Below are 20,323 nucleotides of genomic sequence, written 5' to 3' on the forward strand. Positions count from 1 at the left end.
GGCAAGGTTGGATTCCTTGAATGATGATCTTTCTCTGATTTGCTTTAAATTAGATAGGATATCGTTCTGGGTGCGAGAAAAAGATCAGGTTTGGAGGCATGTAATCAATGTGAGACCTGGCCTTGACACAGATGACATTTCATTTTGGGTGCCAAAAGAAGAAGACCAGTTTTGGATGAATGCAATCAATCCTAGACCTGCCATCCCACGATATTTCCCTAGCTATTGCAGATTCATCCATATGGAGAATGGTCATCTGCTGCTGAAAGTTGGAATACGAATATGGAAGAAAAAAAATTCTGATGGGTTGTGGGTAAAGATCCCAGGTGTTCCATTCGTTAAGGATGGAATTGTCTACACCCCATCAGTCATTCCTCCTCCTTGTCATCCGATCCTCAACTAGCTAAGCATCTTTTTTGATAAGGGAGGAGGGGGGTCAAGAAGATCATGCAGGCACTGGACAGCAATGCATATGCTTGGTTTTACGCTTAGATTCTTTTTGTTTAGCTGTTTGTGCATAGTTAATTTGGGACAAGGATTTTGTCAGAACTTAGTAAAACAATTTCTTACATTTCAGTTCTTCAAATTTTTCTTGATATTCATCCACAGTTCCCAGCTGTTGTAACTTGTTGAAATCTTCCACCACATCATGAGTTCTTTTGTCTGCAAATCTCTCACATAATAGGTCAGAAAATTGCTGCCATGATAATATTGGATGCTTCATTTTGATGCCTTGCTATCAAGAAATATTTCGATCACTTCCAGTTGCTGCTCTGTTGGAACTTGACAGGTGACAAAATACTTCTGACATTTGCGAAGCCATTTTGTTGCTGCTTTGGTGTAGGTAACAACTCGTGCTAAACATGATTTATCTGCTGATTTCCATGTCCAAGGGCCCTCTTGAACATCTGTTGTTCCCTGCAATTCTGCAAGATCTCTCATGAATTGCGACTTGGGAGCAAACAGAAGCATGTTGAGATCATTAGGTGGTATTGCATATGCCTGATCCAAAAGGATGCCTTCCTCTAGGTTCTCTGGCATGTCTTTTTGTTCATTGCTTGATTGCAGCATTTCAATCAGCTCTTCAAAGTTACTGTTACTGGTTGGCTAAGCCAAGTTTTCTTCATTATCAGAAATGGTAGTTGAGAGCTCAGATGAATCCTCAGTCCCTGATGCATCTTCATTTTTGTTGAAAAGCTTCTCTAAGCGACCAGCAATAACCTTCACTAGATGTTTCCCTTCTAAAATCTTCTTTGTTGGAGGAGTACAGCTAAAAATATCTTGAGATGAAACACATTTATCTCCATACTCATTGGTGTTTTCAGCTCTGCAACTTGGATGTACATACAAGAGATGGTCACTGCATACTTGCTCACCTCTCCCTTGCAGTGACAGTGTCAGAAGAACTTTACCTGCATTCATTCATAAGGTAAAGTCAAATACAACTGCATAGTTGGTTTATAAACTAAGTTATTAGGTTCAATGGGAGAGCCAATTAAATCCTCTTAATCTCCTTTTCACTGCCATATAAGAATTGTAAAGCAAGACACTGCCAAATAATACCATGAAAAAATTACTTCCCCTTTTTTACCTTAGCTGTTTAGAAGCATTGAATCTTTTAAAATCATATAAACAGATATACTAGGAGACACTACTAGAACTGTAATGAAGTTGCTATTGCATGACTTTATCTGTAACATTAAGAAACAAATACATTTAATGGAAACATTTCAAATAAACAGACTGCATATTAAGCAGAACGCAGAAACGGCTAAAAAGTAGAAAAGCAAGCAAAAGGAACACATCCATTTTAAATGGTTTTGCACAATGTCTACAAGACCATGATATTCAGCTATTCTAAGGATTATAAACCCCTCTTTTTTTATCATCACATGGTCCGTCCACTTCAACATGATCAAAAAAGATCATTAGCTCCAGCTCCAGGCAGAGAAAGTACATTGACGAGGAGTTGAACCTGGAACAAGGCCTGTAGTGTTCAACAGTTTCCATATACTCGTATTTACGACAACTGCTTTTGGGATTTTGCTACTCAAACTACTCACATTTGGTGAATTGCTGAAACATTTCCCCAATATGAAAGGCTAAGACAGTCAACAGTCATCAACATCAGTTCTGTTTATAAAGATGATTACTATCCAATCTAATAGAGCTTGGTAAGAGTTGGTTCAGGGCTTGAATAATGCTACTTCCGCTAAATGGACTTTGCACATGGTCTAGTACAGCAACAAGCTGGATGAAGGCAGAGAGCCAGGTCAATCCCTGCTGCAGCCTGCTTATATGAGGAAGCCTCAATGAAATGTACCAGCTCATAAGATGGCAATACTTAACTTCAAGAAACGGACTGGATGGGACAGGAGTACAGAACAACTTGGAAGAGGATGCAGTGTTAAGCACAAAGAAGGGAACTTTGCACCATCGTATTCTCCTAAGAGACAAAATACTACAGCTTGAAAGCATATAACATTTGGACCTCTCTCTTAAACATTTCTGAAAATTGGTGGACCTAGAAAACATAAGTCAACCTGCTATAATTATTTGCACAGAATGGTAATATTGACCAACAATGTTTTCTCAGCAGCCTGCACTGAGCCTTCTTGACAACTAATCAACCTTTAGCATCACAAGGGCAATTTTAATTCTAAACTCTGCAACCTAACCTTTCCTAAACTCTGAACTAGTTGCCCTTTCAGACTTATTTATCCATGAAATTCAGCTTTGTGCTTAATAACTTTAGAACTCGTTTGTTTCTTCATACACATCAAGAAAAAGAGAACTACTTCAAGAAACATGCAACCTTTATTCTCTTTTATAATATAACTCAACATGTTACTAGTCAATAAGGAAACCCACGAAAAGGACGACCTGCCTAACTATTGCAGAAAATCTCGCTTTAATTTTTAAGATACCCAATCAATCTGTGATAAGCTATTCTGACTCATAAAATTCTTCACAAATAAACTTGAATACCCTATTACTGTATTTCATATATCTGAGCATAACCGGAAAAAAAAAATGCAGAATTGAGGACAAGGCCATTTCACTGATTTCAACTTTTCTAATCGATAATCTGATTAACCAATTCGTCAAAATCAAATTGACACCTTAAATAGGGATAATGTGTGCGCAAATGCTACCCAAGGCCTTCTAATTCTTGTAAATATAGAACCACGCATGGAAGTGGGCTCCTATAACTGGTCCTAACATTCCTAAGGCTACTTTTAAGTTTCAGTTCTGCAAACTGACCAAAAAAATTAACAGCGGGGAGCACCAAAATTCTTCTATAGGAAAGAAATGCCACTTAGAAATCATGTCATTGTTTCAATCATTGATTTATCATCATGCAATTAACTGTACCAATTAAATAAAATTTCAAAATTCTTGGTGCTTGAAGTCCAGTTCAAGAAGCCAAAACCATTAAAAGACTCAGAGATTAGCAGTAGGCACATGATTTAAACATAAACAAGTACATAAAAACAACAATAACAAAAGCATTAGCACAGATTATCAAATAAGTCTAACAAAACATACAAAGCTATACCATAATCTTTGTTAGTGGTTGATTTCAAACTCTTGCGCTTTTGAAGAGAGAACCAAGTGGGAGGCAAGTAGTGGTTTTTCTCAGCAACAATAGACCAAACTGGAATCTTAACCCTGCCGACCAAATCTCCAGCCACATTAAAGAATCCAGAGTCTTCATTAAACTGATACACAGACAAAACAAGTTCATCCTCCAAGTCATGCACTCTGAACACAAACTCTTCATTCCAAACAGGATTTCTTGTGTTCTTCAACACCCTTGTCTTAGACTTAGACTTACCAACTTTCAATTTCACATATGAATCCTTCACTGCCAACTCCCTCCCCTCCAACAAATACACAAAAAGCACTAACAAATAAATCTTGCAAGCAAAATTAAAGGGTTGGTGGCTAATGGCTGAATGCATTTGTCTAAATTACAATATATATATATATATATAGTGAGCAAAGGAAAATAAGGAAATGTCAAAGGAAGATTATGGTAATGAAATGTCAAAGGAAAATAAGGGGAAAAAAAAAAGAGATAATAATAAGCTTCATATTCTCTGGGTCAAAATGCAGTACTTAGAAACATATGGGGACTTAAAAATAAAAAATGTAAAATATGCAACCCGAAAAGCAAATACCAGACTTTATTTTGATAACTTGAAATAAAATTCGTCTCATTCACAAAAACGGGTCGAACTTTGACCTGAATTGATGGCTAAAACCGGGCAGAGAAGAGAGAAGAGGAGAACGGCCGACGACTCAGTGAGTGAGCGAGCGAGCATGTTGCAATTTCCGGCATTCATGACTCGGTACCCATGGTCGACTCGGATGATTCCGACGTCGTATCTGCTTCCAGCTCAGTGGCCTCAGCCCCAAAGCGACGAGCTCCTCCTCTCCATGGAAGAGGCCGACTTCGAATAAAAGGTCCGAAAATTTCTAACTTCCTTTTTTCAATAGTTAATTACAATTTCAGATTGCAGTTGATCTCCAGGTTTTTTTCAATAAATTTTTGGAGTAAAGCTGAGTTATTTAATTTTCGGAAATTGGTTTTAAAGTTGCTTGTATGCTTAATGTTTTCTAAGGCTTTAATGTAGTATAGTGTTTGTAATTGTTTATTTGGTATGCTGATGTAAAGACATATTTGATTTTCCAAGCATTTTGAAGAATTAAATTAGGTCAAGATCCAAAAAAAAAAAATGCTTGAATGAGCGAACCTTGAAGTTCACGACTAGATGGAAGTTTTAGGGAATGCTTGGCAACTTTGTAAGGACTTGTTTATTTAGTAGGACTTGAAGATTCGGGAAAATGAAATCTTGGATTTAAATTTTCATTGTTCTTTGTTAGATGAGATTATGTATGCAATTTTCAGAAAAGAAAAGGTAATGAAAGTAAAACTCAATAGATAATGGCAGGATTTTGAAATAATGCCACCTTTAGGTGGAATTTTATCTGACAAATGGAGTGAATTTGATATTCTTAGAGTTTTGAAATCCCAGTAATTTGACATAAAAGAAGGCCGAAGAATTAGGAATTCCATGTCAAGAGATTCCAGCAAAAAGAACATGGATTTCGGTTTAGAAAGAAGAGGAAGGACTAGTAATGATGGTACAGTTTTTTTATTACCAATTTGTCAAAGTTTACATTGTAAGATTCTTACTGTTTGTTTTTCTTTTTAATTCCCGTCTGAAACAGTTCTTAGTTATTTGTTTCGTTGAAAAAGGTGTTGTTTATTAAAACTGTTCTGCAAAAGAATGGCCCCTTGAATATTTCCTTCTGTTGCTAATTGATATGCTTGCTGTAAGCCTGAAACTTAGTTTTGCATTAATATGTTTCTAAAATTTGACATTAATCATGCTAATGGCAACAATGTGGTGGGATCTGCATGTGTAGCTGTCAAAGTTCACCAACTTACTTCCTCCATGTGTTATCAATTTTCAGTGATGTCCTGCGAAGTTGGCATTTTACAGCTCTAATTTGTGATCTATTGTACACTTGGAGCTGGGCTGAGTTGTTCTTCTCTGTTGGTATTTGATCAATAAATTTATGCACTTTGATTTGTGAAATTTAACAGTTGGACATTGTGAGAGTGGTTAATTTGAATTGTATGTTGAAGATGCAACATGCTTGTTTCGGATGTATTTATTTGGTAATTGCAGAATCTTGCAGTTATTAGCTAATCTCAATCAGTGACATACCTTTCTAATATTGGTTACTCGTTTGCACAGTCAATCTAGGCTGTCAGGAAGTACATTTGATCAGTCTTGAGCTTAATGAAGAGAGCAAACTCAATAAGTAACAAATGCTTGATCACATTCATAATTTGGGCTACTTAGCCATGTGGAAAGGAACGGTTTTGAATGGTAAGGTTAGTTGATGGTTAAAACAGCTGGAGATATAATCAAATGCACATCTACCCTCTTTTGTTGTGTGTTAATATGGAATGATTTTATGTGATTGAACAGGCAAACATAATTTTATTTTCTTAGGAAATGTCTTCAACTTGCACTTTTTCAGATACATATTGGTTTTTCTTACGAAAATTCTTTGTCAAGGAATGAGGTTTATTTAACCAAAGTTATTGAAGATAAGAATTTATTATCTGATGCAGTATGGGTATGGCAGTAAGTACAGAATAGTGTAAAAAGCTAACCCACTGGAAGAAGCACTGAGAACTGAACATGGCCTGCAGTGGAAATTTGTGTGACTATCCATGTCCAGTATGACTTTTGATATTAGAATACATGCACCTTATGGCTTATTGAGCAAACTAAAGCACTTCCAATTTGGTATAAGAGCCATGGCAGGTTAAAATCTTGAAACAATTAGCGCTAAAGAAGATATGCAGGTTTTGGAATTTATTTTATATCTACTTATGTATCTTGCATGTATCCATTGTTATATGACATCATGGGTGCTCTGTATCCTGGAATCTACTATAGCTCTACATGATTTGGTTTAGAGTTTTTACCTGTTTAGAGTGAAAAATAATTGTGGTACTTGATACACAACCATGTTATTTTATAAATAATTTTGATAGTATAAGCAGATTGTTTCTCAGCCTATATTGTGGATGCTATATCTTGTTTTTCCTTCAATTATTTACTTTAGCAACATATCTGAGTTGGTATTGATGGTTCCTTTATTAACCTGAGACAATTTGTTTTGCTTTTCTGAATTATCGTACTTTTGCACACTTCCATTTGTTGCTGGATTCTTTCTAATAGCCCTTTCTCTTGGTTTTGAATGCCAGCTTAAAGTCTGATGAAGCTGATCCTTGTCTATATAATTTGTCTTGGCCTGTAGTCTAGATTTTGAATCTTGGTTGTTTCCTTTAAGCATTTGCTTTTTTCGTTAGCAATATTTTGCAGTTGGCATTGATGGTTCCTCTTCTAACATGACACAATTTCTATTGCTTTATGATTTGTCATACTTTTGTACATATCCAGTTGCTTGATTATTCCAATTAGCCCTTTCTCTTGGTTTTGAATACCAACTTGAATTTTGAGAAGCTAATCGTAGGTCTATGTAATTCAAAAGTCATGAATAAGCTGTCTTTTTATGAATTTTGTTGGGCCCGCTGACTTAGAAGGACCTCAATTTCATTTAATTGTGGAATTGGCATCTTCATGAAATAGTGAGGAGCTTCAGTCTCGAATATGTCTATTCAATCATTTTGGTTTTAGCTCGCATGTCTTATAATCTTCTTCGAATTTGGTAAATGTCGTGTAATGAAATCTTCTCAGGGCAATGAAATCCGAAAAATGAATAGCAATCTTCTTGTGATTGGGAAGGCAACTATAGAGAATGATAAAGAGGACTTCGACAATGATGCAGATGATGATGATGCTGACAATGTAGAAGAGTCTGAAGGAGATGACTTTGAGCAGGAGACTGGTTGATTTCTTTAGCTTCAGTGCTGCCTCGTATGAAATCCTTATGTCAATTGACTGAAGTTGTAAGCTGTTTAGTAGGGAATGCGTGACCTTCAATCGGCAATTTTTTGCTTTAAGATCAATACAACCCCCGTCTATTCAAGGCCCGCCCATATTATCTCTATTTTTTGGTTGAATATATATACTTGCATCTTTTGTACTCGTTGCTTCAAATGGTGCATTCTTAATTTAGTTTTGATGATCCTGGCAAGTCTCTTTAATGTAGATCACTGATTTTGTGTAATCACACTTCATGACCGAGCATCTTTTAATAGTTAGGATGAAGAGCTAAAAATTGATGTATCCAGATCATTATCTCCTACTTGCGAACCATTCTTCGATATCTTTTTGTGACGAGACCAAATTTTGAGAATGTGTCTCAACACGACGTTAATCTTTTGGGTCTTATGTGTCTACTTCGGTCTGATAGCTAATGTCTCCAGAATGCCACATGCCCATTAATAAGTTAATTTTTGGCATGTGCAATTGTAAACTTCAGTAAAAGTGATGTTATGTGGATATTGTGTCGTTATCTGATGATCGTGTTCTAGTTTAAATTCAAATTATTTCTTAATTTAAGAGTGTTGACGGGCCAAAAAAATGGGAGATGTTTCAAATTTTGGTTGTTTGGATATCAAAATTTTCTAAATAGTATTTCACTTGCATCATAAACATATTTTCTAATCAACTTTTTATATTTTCAATCAATTTTTTTATCTCGTATACATCATGTTACAAAAAGTGCTGCAGTAATATTTCAAATAATACTCTATCCAAACAAATAAGACCTTTCTGCATCTCATGATTACTCATACTGAATTATTGCTTGACAACCCAAATTTGGAGAATCCTTGGAGACTGTCATGTAACACATTAGATTAGTTCCAAAAGTCCTAACACTGCATTTTGAATCCTGAATTATAAAATAAGCACACCAGTAAGGACAATTAAAAAAAAAAAAAAGAGTAAAATATGCATTAGATGCGGTTAAGGATCTCCAGGACTTAAACACTCTTCATCATAACATAGATTTAAACTCTTAATAATAACTAAGGTTTTAACAACTGAATAGAATACCTACCAACATGCAAACCAATATCATCAGCCATGTCAGAATTCAAAAAAAAAAAAAAAAAAAGGGCCAAGGGACAGTATAACATCAGCCATGTCAGAATGCTAGTTTTAGTATTTTGAATTAGGAGTTTAACGTTGTTACATTTTCTTTGCTTCATTATTTTGTATTACAATCTACTCGATTGTTTTCCTCCTCTAAGCCAAAGAAAAAAAAAAAGTTGGCTCTGTCTATGCTGCTAGACCATATATCGTCTAGTTAGCTCTCCGTATGGCCGCCTTAACAATCCTGTGTTGATGAAATGCAAGTATGATTATCATGGCAAAAGAGAATTGAAAAAAAAAAAAAAAAAAAAAAAAGGCTTTCTCTGGTTGGATAGCCTTCTTTCTATATAAGAAAATTCTGGTTAAATTTCTATTTTCTGATTTCCCATCATATTCACGAATATTACATCATTTGGTGAGCGTTATTATTTGCTTCCATGTGGCAATACCTATCAATTTTCAGAATTTTTTTAAGATTTTTTTTTTCTAATGAGCGTTAGAACATTCGTTGAAATACTTAAATTACACTTAATTTACTATTTCAAATGCATAAATTCATAATTAATTGCCCTTTGTATTTAAATACTTCTCAAAATTAGTTTCACTCTTGTCAAAAAACTTAACGAGTGATCTCGGGCACTCGTCAGCCAAATCATTATTTTAATTCTCAAGGTTGCGGTTAGATAATAATGGACATACTTGAATTTGACTACCGACATCAAGGCAACGGCAATATATGACACATATATATATAGTAAGAGGAAACAGACAAATATGACACTTTAAGCGCAAATCTTGGCCATATGTTGGAGGCTTGGGCTTATCATCGGACAGACACACATTCAAATAGAATTAAGGAAAGAACAAAGGCTTGAAATTAAAATCACTGTAATACATTTTGTTCGTCACAGCAAGTTATAATTAAGTGTAGTTGAAAATTCGTCTTATATTTTTCCCCCCTTTTCACTAGTAATTTTTAGGAAAATTTGCCAAATTGGTTCCTAACATTTTCCAAAAATTTTTTTTTAATCCCTAACATTTAAAATTAGCAAGAATTATTCCTAACATTTAAATTATGATTCATTTTGGTCTTAATGGTCATATTTGCTCATTTCTCTGATTGAAAATAGCATGCCTCTCTCACGTGAACATATTTTCAAGGATAAAATCGGGAAACACACTTCATTTTGAAACTTTGATAGTTTTGGCCCTCGAAACTAAAAAGAAAAGAAATAACTATAAAGATTCAAACTTTACGTGTTCGTACTCTTCTCCTTGGTCTGCATCTCCCGAATTCTCAAAACCCGCCTAGGAAAATCGATTTTCAGAGGGTAAATTTTCATAAAAGGAAACATTTTTAGCCCTTCATGTGCCATAAGTTAAAAAAGAACTGCAGAAAATGCAGAATCAAACCTGAATGGAAGGCCCCAAAAATTCTCCCGCCTAAACTCCTTAGTAACAATAGCAGAAAACTGGAGAAGTCTAATAAAATTCGACTCTGGCACAAGTTTCAAAAAAATCCCAATTGAAGGAATTCAGAAGAAGAAGAAGAAGAAAACTGGAAAAGAGGAAGAGACAAACAAAAAATACCCAAAACTCACAAAAACCCTTTAAATTATTCCTCCATTACACTCACTTTCTGTTGTACCACTAATAGTACTAGCTATTGTTGCTACAAATATATGAAGTTGGAAAAGAGAGAGAAAAAGAAAGAAAGAAAGACAGAGAGAAAGAGTGAAGTGAATTGAAGAGGAAATACCATAATGGAACTCAAGGCTAAAAAGGCAGGGTGGGGGTAGTAGAGAGTAATGGAGTCCCTTGTACTTTTGCTTTCAACAAGAAATGAAGTGTATTTTTCGGTTTTGCTCTTGAAAGTATGCCAATGTGAGAGATGCATGCTATTTTCAGTAAGCAAAATGAGCAAATACGAGCATTAAAACCAAAATGAATCATAATTTAAATGTTAGGAACAATTCTGGCTGATTTTAAATGTTAGAGACTAAAAAAGTTTTTTTTGGAAAATGTTAGGGACCAATTTGACAAATTTCCCTAATTTTTATCATATTGTTTGGACTGCCAGTTTTTACGTTTTAAGGATGATTAACTAACCTTGGCTCTTATTATATTATGCTAATCTTGATAACATCAAGGCCAAATTCTTGTGCTCAAAATTATGGCTTCAAGCTGCAAGAAAATTCTCTTTATTAGTCTAAATACCTGTGCTACGTATGGTTAATTTATTATTAAAAAATAAAAGTGGTTAAGACGAGAAAGTTCCCAACTAGCAATTCTGTGGCACCTTAACATGCTAAGTAGCATAGTTAGCAAAATATGGGATAGGTATAATACTAGATATTATACATATTATACAGATTTTTTTCCAATAGTATGATTAAAAATTTGGTGCAAAAAATGTGTTTGGCAAGATTATGCATATAAATTCGTATGTGAATAGCGTATATATATATATATATATATATATATATATATATATATATATGAAAGTCATAGAACTAAAAATATGGTCAAAATTACCATATTTCTTTAAAGAATTATGCTACATTTGTACTAATTTAAAATCGTATCCTTGTGTCTAACACACTAAATTTATTAAAAATTTTATCACCTTATTAGTTTTGTACGTATAAATCTACATAATTATGTTTTATGTTGTTGTTGTTTATTTATATATAACTAGAAAGATAAGTTACTGTCCTTAAATTTTAAATTTTTTGAGTGGTTAAATTTTAAACTTTTTGAGTGGTTAATATTAAACATGGATCCTCCTAACATATCCAGTTCATATCCTTTTGAATTGCGTAGAGATTTGAGACGTACCCCTTGATCTTCCAGTTATAGAAGTGCATCCAGATGTTCAAACTTGAGTTTTATGAAGAATTATCACTCAAGAAAGGGTTGGAGAACGCTATAATTAATTAAGCACAGAGAAAAACAAAGATAATATATGTCAGCATACAAACATAAACAAGTAGCTTTAAGGTGATCTCCGTAAATTAAGCACAGAGTACGTTTATTTTATGTTCTAAGGTGATCTCCGTAAAGATCAACGCATAAGTAGTGATATTTAGCAAGACTTTTAAGGATGTCCTCAATAAGGACGTTGACCAATATAGTTGCCATGAGGATCATAGCTCCAAATCACGAACCACCAAGGCCTATTAGTGCATCGAACCCTAGCGCAGCCCGTGCGGGTCGAGTTGCGCCAAACCACCTGAGTGTAGTGCCTGCACTCCTTCCTTTGAGTACATGAATTGGAGCTGTAATTGTAGTATTGCCTCTCATTCACCCACAGATTGACGGCAGCCAGGGCCGTGAAGTTTCCAGGGCCTGCGGCTAGGTTCTCACCGTAAGGGCCACCAGAGCGCGCGAGTTGACAGTTATTCATCGCAACCTGGCGTCCCAAGCTATCGGGCTAACATTGACTTGTGCACGAGCTGCATTATGAACATCGAGATGGCCAGAACATTGCTAAGAGAATGAAGCAAAATATTGCTGAGGAGATCTTAAATGATCCCATTTCTTACTCTTTTTTTTTCCCCTCCTAAAAATATATTTAGAGTAGCCAAGTTTTTGCATGTCCGGTGCAGCCCATGCATGAGTTTATATAGGGACGAATATTGGAAAATTTAGCATGTTTAGCATTTGAACTTTCAAAGTAGCTAATTTTCGTGTGACATAACGTTGTATTCAGGAAACCCAAAAAAGCCGCCAGTACTGTGCTACAATATAGACGTCAAGATTATTTCTGCTGTGGATTGTGGGTAACGTTGAAAAGGGTTAATCAGACAATCCTTTGATTTGCGTACAAAATAATTCATGGCACAAAAGTTTTCATTTAGAAATTGCAAGATTGAGCTTTAATTTCTCCAATACATATTCAACATCAGAGACGGTAATTTATATGTTTAATAATGTAAATGTTTTCGGTCTTTGTACCTGCTATGATACCAAACCTCTTGTGTCAGATGCGTGAACCGTTGAAATATTAAGGATTTAGTAACATCACAAACGTTGTAACTTTAAAGGTTACAAGCATATATAAAATTTTCTCAAGGTTATTTGTATCATTTGAGTTTCATATAAATGCAAAAATGTCTATAAATTAGTCAGGGCTAAAAATGGCAAGTGATGTTGCTAAAGATAAGAGAGTAGTAAAAAATTTAATTAGAGAGATAACAAGAGGAGTAATTAATGCATAATGGATTTAGGAAAATTAAAAAGTATATATGTAGTTGACTGTTTGAGGTTGTTCTTGACATTTGAATAAAATTTATTTCGATAGGAAGATTATTACTCGGACAATATCATCAATCCATAGAAAGACCAAAAATATAAATATAAGTAGATACGAGAATGATAGACTTGGAAAAATTTAAGTGGCTAATTAAGGATGGTTTGTAACTTTTAAAATCAATGCATATGTAATACTAACTATGACAACAAGCGTTGAATTTGTGCAATAATAAATTTCTACTCACAAAAATATATAAAAGAGTATAATGGTAAGTAGGATAGTCTCTGCAGGGATTATGGGTAATTTGTTTCTTCCCAAGCAATAATTAAATGGGGGTTTTGGAAAATTAAATAAAAAATCAATTTAAGTAAAAGCAATCAAACGAAAGATAATTTAAATTAATTCAATAATAAGCAAGCTCTAACCAAGGAGAAAACTCCGGAAGTGGTTCATACAACTACTCATTGATACAATAATTATTTCATCTATTCGTTAACAATAGGTTATAATTGCCAAACAACCGATAACAATCAACCTTTTCTTAGTGTGTCACTAGTTAAAGTACGTCCCTTAACTACTTCTCTAACCAAGAAAGAACCTTAGGTACGTTCGTAAAATTTAATTTTTTGATTGCATTACAAACTAAAAAAGTCATGTTCTAATCAATAAACATATTACCAGAATTTATTTAAATTAGATCATATATTTCCCTAACATGAAACTAATCATACTAGGTACCATTAATTTAAGACAATTAAACAATTACGGATTTTATTATCTTAACTAGCAATAGATTATTAGATTGAATATCAACTCTTTGATATTCAAACAACAAAACAACTATTAGAAATTAAATGAAAAAACATATGAATATCATTGAATAAAAGAAACAAATAAAAATAACTAGATCTCACAGTTATAGTTGAACTAATTCCTTTGTTACCGTTTGACTAGAAAGAGAAAATTAGTTGCTCTCCGTTGGGAATACTCCGCACAATTTCATTGAGGGAAATCGCATTAGCGTTCGACTATGAGAATAACCAAAGAAAAGAAAATCGTTCTTTCTTTTGCCGAAGGAAAGATAGATAGTCTCCCTAAAACAAATACGTCACTATTAAAGTTAAGGAAACAACACCCTTTTTCTTACGGTTCTGTCTCTTTCCAAACTATAATTACTTTCCTAATTTCCCTAATAAAAGGATATTCCTTAAATTGACCAAAGATAGACTAAGGATGCGTTTGATAAAACTGAAATCTAAAATTTGAAATCTAAATTCATTAAATTATTGAATTATTAAGTATTAAATCTAATACATTTGATAGCTTATCACATTCAGTGATAAATGGATAGCTTATCATTTAATTTTAGGAGTAAGTTTTGCTACTTAATTAATTCAGATGTTCAATTTTTAGTTATCAAACGATTTGAATATGTTAATATCTGAATCCATTAAATTTAAGTACTGAATTGAATTATCAAACAGGTTCTAAATCATTTCCCAATATAAATTGGAAAGATGAAAGACCAATCATCTCGCCTTCAACTCGGAAAACTGAAACACGTGCGAATATCAATCTTTCCGGACTTGAGGGCTAGACTTAGGCGTAGCCACGTGAAACAGGTTAAGAATCTTCATTAAATCACTTTTTACTCTTTTTCTTGCCTTATTCCTACAATCAATATCAATTGCCAATTATGAGTAGAATCAATTCAATAATACAATATTCGGCCAAAAATCAAGGGAGAATATTCATAAATTTAATAGCAATTACGCACCCTATCATATGAGCACTTAGCAACAATTTCTATTTGACTTGGCACATGCACTAATAGGATTTTGCAACTATACGAGAAATTGTGTGAAAAAAAAGGAAGAGTTAATGTTCGACTGGATTTGCATGGGAGATTGCTCCGGACAACCAAGGGCAAATTATTTATAATTAAGGACACTTTACCTATCCTTTTGCCGGACAAAGTTATGGTTGCATTCCTCACATTCCTGCACCCGGTTATTTTAAGGTATATCTCTTGGTAGAGGAATAAATTGGATGGTTTGAAAAAAGATAGTGTAAATAAGAGGTTTCAAATTTGAAACTTCCCATTTATACTATAAAAAAATTTTAAAAAAAGGATTTATCTCGGATTTGGGGGAGCGATGGATTGGATAGTTTGAAAGGAAGGAATGTAAGTAAAATGTCTGAGATCAGTTTAGAAAAAACAAAGAAATGATTTGAAAAAAAAAAGGAGTGTAAGTTAGATACCTTGAATTAGTTTAGAAAAAAAACAAAGAGAATAAAGACAAGAAATGGGGCTATGGAAGTCCAAGAAGTCTTCCACTAGTGTTTCAAATCCTCGGTTAAGTGGAAGACTTAAAAGAAGTCTCCTACTCCTACTATATTTAAGTTATCCATGGACAAAGACTCGATCTGGGTTTTTTGTGGGTCTCTCTTAGATCACCTTTAATTGGGTCATTTATTCGTTAACTCCTGAATGTTTCTAATATAATTAATTGTCTATCTTGGAAAAAAAAAAAACAAAGACTCGATATGTTTGCATTTTGTGCGGTCTAATTCAATTGTTGCGCATGTTTAAATTTTTTGTATACAAATATATTACAATATTATATTGAATATATGTTCAATTCATGTACATTACCTTATTTCGTGTACAATAATGTAATATAATTATGATAAATTTTTTTTATACACTGCCAGTGTATAATTTTTTTATACTAGTAAATTTAGATCATACCACATAATATTAATTGAAATTTGAAATTCAAAGCATGCACGCATTTATTCAAAATTGTTAGTATAAAAAAATCAGTACACTATCAGTGTATAAAAAATTAATCTATATAATTAAATATCAAATAATGTAAAAAGTATAATAATCAAACCCAATCGCACGAAATTCCAACCGCACTAACTCCTTCCCATTATGCACGTATGACGTTACGTTTTCTCAAATTAAACTGTATGCAGCTCACAAGAAGTAATTATCATGGACCACGAGCCTTGTTTGGCAGCCAAGTTTTTTGCCAATTTTGTCTGCTAGAAGTTTTTTAAAAACTTTAGATATAGTAATCTCAAAAAAATTTTCAAAAATTTTAAACTATACACTTCAAAAATTTTTTAAAAAATTTCTACAGTAAGTTACAGTAAAGTTTTACACAAACATCCAAAAAATCCACTTGTCAAACGAGAATGTAAATGAACATTATTGTCCACAGCTAAGCTAGCAAATTCTAGCTCTTTCCCTCCCTCAACCATTTTACAAGTTAATTTGTGCCGGACTCCCAAGAATTGGCAAGTGAAATTAGGAATTGTAAAATAGCAGGGTCGTCTCCGGCGTATATAAAAGCAGCCGATGACAAACTCATAGGCAACCTCGACGTCATAAAGGTTCTTTATAGACTCCCTAGTTAATGTAAGAAAAGCTTCAATTTGAATTGCCAACCCATGCTAACTATGATGACAAGGGTTTTGTTGTTTTTCACGCCCTTAATTTGATTATAAGATTTGTTGGGAACCATGATTCTATGAACAATTCCATGCACTTTGATTGTTCCAAATGGGCTAGTAGGGTAAAAAACGGTAGTGATACTAACGACTGTTAGATTTGCTCAAAAAAGAAAAGGCAAAAATCATAGTGAGCATTTTATAATGATGGATTTGTACGTTGCAAATTAAACTGACCATTACTTTTGGCATGCAGTTCCAGTCTTCGACCCTTCTATTTTCCATTTCCAAATCACTAAAATATGACGAGAAATAAAAGTATGAACACGATATATAGATAAAAACACTAAAAAGTTTGTAGTTCGGTGAGCTTTAGTACTGTATAATCAGGATACAAGTTTTAATGAATAATTGCAACTTGCAAATTCTTGTTGCGTTTTGTAAGTCAGTTGCATGGTACATCAACTACAGACTAGAGTTGAAATCTGAGTATTATTCCCGGGTTAGAATCCTCTTCATTGAATTTCTCTCTATTGATTTCTCCATTTGTTCATACCTATAATTTTATAAGTCTATAAAATCATCAAATTGTGTCATTATTTTTCTTTTAATTTCTAGATCAACATACTAAAAAATGATATTTTTTGGAAAATACTTTGACATTCAATTTACACGAAACGTTTAAACGGTGAAAAATGAGTCAAAATTGTAGTAAATTTTGTAATGATTAATTTGAGGGTAAATTTTAGTCAATTTTATACAAAATTTTGTGCATAGCTAACACAACTGATGAAAAATATTATGAATAGTGTTAATTTTATTGAATGTAATGGAGAGAAATTCTCTTCCATAAGTTAAGTTCTGTCCAATTCAAGCTCATTATTGCAATTCTTATTATATTTCATATAAACTAGTATAGTTTTAGTGTAATCACCAATTTAATTGTCTGAATTGACATATTCAAGTTTACACTTCAGTTATATGAATTTATACCAAAATCCTTTTTGTAAGAATATTACTGTAACACTTTTTAAATTTTACTTACAAACATTGATATATTTATCATAAATTAAATGTTTGAAAGTAAAATATCCATAACGAGCCAGTACTTTAAATGGGTAATGCCTATTTGCCCATAAACTACACCCTTTAAAGTTTATTAATTGTTAATTGATTTGTATCACTTTGTCATTCATTGGACATGTAGCACAAAGTGCAAATCTAGTACAAAATTCTAATTTCACTCCCTAAAATAATATTTTAATCGTTTGGATTGAATTTGCAAAGGATTAGTAAGTTCAGGAGAGGTCGGTGCAATTTTTCAAACCACAGGGGAGGTTAGAGCAAGTGTTAGAAACCTCAGGGGAGGTTTCCGCAATTACCCCTTTTATGAATTATGTTGCTCTTACTTTTTTTGTCAAACGGAAGAAACCGACTATTGACTTTACAAACCTAAGTCCACAGTACACCTCAAAAGCCGACTTATGTTGCTCTTACTTGCAACTTAAATAGTTGGCTGCATTGTAGAATTTAAGGGTGAGGTTTGGTGTGATCATCAGCCATACAAGAATGATGGAAGGATCAGAGAGCCATACAAGAATAATGATATGGGGAAGGATCAGAGAGAAAAATTTCCGGAAAAATAAGAGAAAACAGGGCTGATGAACCAGCCCTGTTCAAGCCCGAATATCTCTTTCATGATTTATCATTTTAGGGAGATTCTTTTTGCTACACTTTCCTGAGTCAACAGAGAGTAACTTTTCTGTTGGAGGTTTCTGAGGAAAACCACTCTAAAGCTGCGAAAATTCTTGTTCAAATCACCCGTTTCTCAGCTCTTGGAATCCGAAGTTCTTCACCCCAACAGAGAGGAGTTCCACGAATCTTGAATTTGGCAATCCATCGCTATCTAGCCCGACTTAAAACCCTCAAAGGAGTCGTTGATAACCTTACTTGATCAACTCTTTTCATTTTATATCATACTTGACTAATTTCTTAGAATTTCTCCCATTCTTGGTAGACGATAGTGATTTTTTTTTTTGGAATGTTTTGGCCTAAAATTTTAAATGAGTCTTGCCATTTTAGACCTGTAAAGATGTAGGACATGAGTTTTCTGCAATTTTTTCGTTGAGTTATGTGAAGTAGTAGGAGGTTGAAGTATGGGTTGTTCTCGAACTATTTCTTGTTTTGTGCAAGATATGATGATTCTGGGTTACTTTTGATGTTATAAGCATGTTAGGAATGATGAGATGATTTGATCTATGTAAAGAGTTGGGCTGTGAGGCCACAGGAAAAAACAGGGATGATGAATCAGCCCTGTTCGAATCCATTTTTCTAACTCTTTTGAACGCTGTTTAAGGTGATTTTTTTTTCTGTGCATTCTATAGTCGCAGCAGAGAAACTCCTCTGTTGAAAGTTTTTAGAGAAAGCCACTCCAAGGTCATGAAATTCGAGCTTGAATTCGTCACGATCTCAACCCTTATCATAGGTGACCGAAGAAGCAAGCAACCTGGTGCTGGAATTTTCGCCCCTTTTTTTTTTCATTTTCATTCAACATGGAGTCTTGGATATCTTTTGCACTTATTCATGATAATTGCTTGCTGCCCAAAAAAAATATTTGCTATTTGGCCCCCTAATTTTTGCATAATCATGTTAAGGCGCCAAAATTTGTGAAAACTGACAAAATTTTCCTTTTGAATTCTTGGCCTTCTTTTATGATGTTTATGCATGCTTTGATGAATGAATTTAAGTTTTTGAAGTTAATTAAATTTTAAGTGAATTCATTAACTTTAGAATTCTAATTTTACAACTTTAGGAACTAATGTAAATAGTTTTTAGTTTGATGACTTGAAAATCACTTTGGTGTTCAAATTAGTCTAGATTTTGAGTAGATTATGAATAAAAGGGTGGTAAAAACTGATTTTGCAAAATTTACATTTTGACTTCTCGATTTTAAAATTTTTATATTTTGGCCACAAAAATTTTTTGTTTTTCTCATTTTCATTGAGATTGTCCTGGACTCTTTAATCCTTCATTCATTTTTTCCATTTTAGTCCCTAAGTTTTTTTATCTTTATCTTTAATTGTTACTTCTTTCAAAAGAGAGGTACCCCTATTATCCTTTGAACTCCGATCATGTGAACTTATGTGCCCCTATGTGTTTATATATTTTTATGGAAATTCTTTTATTTATTCATTTAAAGTTCATATTTATTTTATGTCTATTTAATTTATGTTTTGTAATTATTAGGGGGTACTTAAATACCTCAAGATGTAATAGATAGATAATATTTTTTTTTGCTTTTTCTTTCCTTTTCACAAAAATTGTAATTAGGACTGAAAGGTTTGTTTTGTGACTAGGACTGAAATTCTGGTTTGCTAATCATGGTCACATGTGTCATACACAACCTATGGTGCCATTGTATGAAAAAGCTCTTGGATCAAGTGAAAAAGCTCAAAATGTGAGTGTTCTCATCTATTATCTGCTAGACTATGAAATATACCCGGAAACCTTTCTAAAGGTGTCCATTGTGTTGAAAATACAGAACTTGATAAGATTGAGGCCTTGCATGAGGTACCTCCTGTTGCTTCTTTTTCTAGGTGAAGAATTTGTTTGCATTGGCTTAATGCTTCTGCCTTCTAAAGAAGTTGCGCTCTCTAGTTTAAGTGCCATTCAACTTGAGGACACATTATTCTGGATGACTGGTTGACATGAATCTCATGATTTTTCTTCACAGTTGTATTATGGTGTTTCAGATATTGTTGCTGGAAATTTTCAATTCTAATGCAGACTGTGGTCCCTCTCTGTTAAGTCCTATATTTATTTTCTTAATTGACAGTTGAATAAATTTCTCACCATTGCTTTTCTATGACTATGTTTTTTGTTGGTCAAGTCTCTTATTTTGACGGTAGTTTGGGCTCCTAATTCTTATTGATTCAAGTCAGCAATGATTTATTATGTCCACTTAGTCTTGGTAAATAGTTCTTGCATGTTTAGCAGAACTATATGAAAATGT

General features: G+C 33.6%; 1 protein-coding gene and 1 pseudogene across 1 annotated transcript; one reads left to right on the forward strand and one right to left on the reverse strand.

Moving 5' to 3' along the window:
* Positions 1 to 473: 473 nt before the first annotated feature.
* Positions 474 to 3,993, reverse strand: LOC113738952 (C2 and GRAM domain-containing protein At5g50170-like). Its single transcript, XM_027266213.2, has 2 exons — positions 3,560 to 3,993; positions 474 to 1,412 (listed from the first exon to the last, which is right to left on the reverse strand). The coding sequence occupies exons 1-2, from the start codon at positions 3,963 to 3,965 to the stop codon at positions 1,108 to 1,110; spliced, it is 711 nt and encodes a 236-aa protein (XP_027122014.1). The 5' UTR covers positions 3,966 to 3,993; the 3' UTR covers positions 474 to 1,107.
* A 215-nt stretch (positions 3,994 to 4,208) lies between these two features.
* Positions 4,209 to 7,722, forward strand: LOC113738635 (uncharacterized; annotated as a pseudogene).
* Positions 7,723 to 20,323: the final 12,601 nt, after the last annotated feature.

Source organism: Coffea arabica, chromosome 4c (assembly GCF_036785885.1).
Source record: "Coffea arabica cultivar ET-39 chromosome 4c, Coffea Arabica ET-39 HiFi, whole genome shotgun sequence".
NCBI lineage: Eukaryota > Viridiplantae > Streptophyta > Magnoliopsida > Gentianales > Rubiaceae > Coffea > Coffea arabica.

Bases quoted from the DNA above. Each gene is read 5' to 3' on its own strand.
- LOC113738952 (XM_027266213.2), bottom strand. From the start codon at position 3,965: ATGCATTCAGCCATTAGCCACCAACCCTTTAATTTTGCTTGCAAGATT. The intron at 1,413-3,559 runs GTATAGCTTTGT...GAATGAATGCAG, and splicing joins AACCACTAACAAAGATTATG to GTAAAGTTCTTCTGACACTG.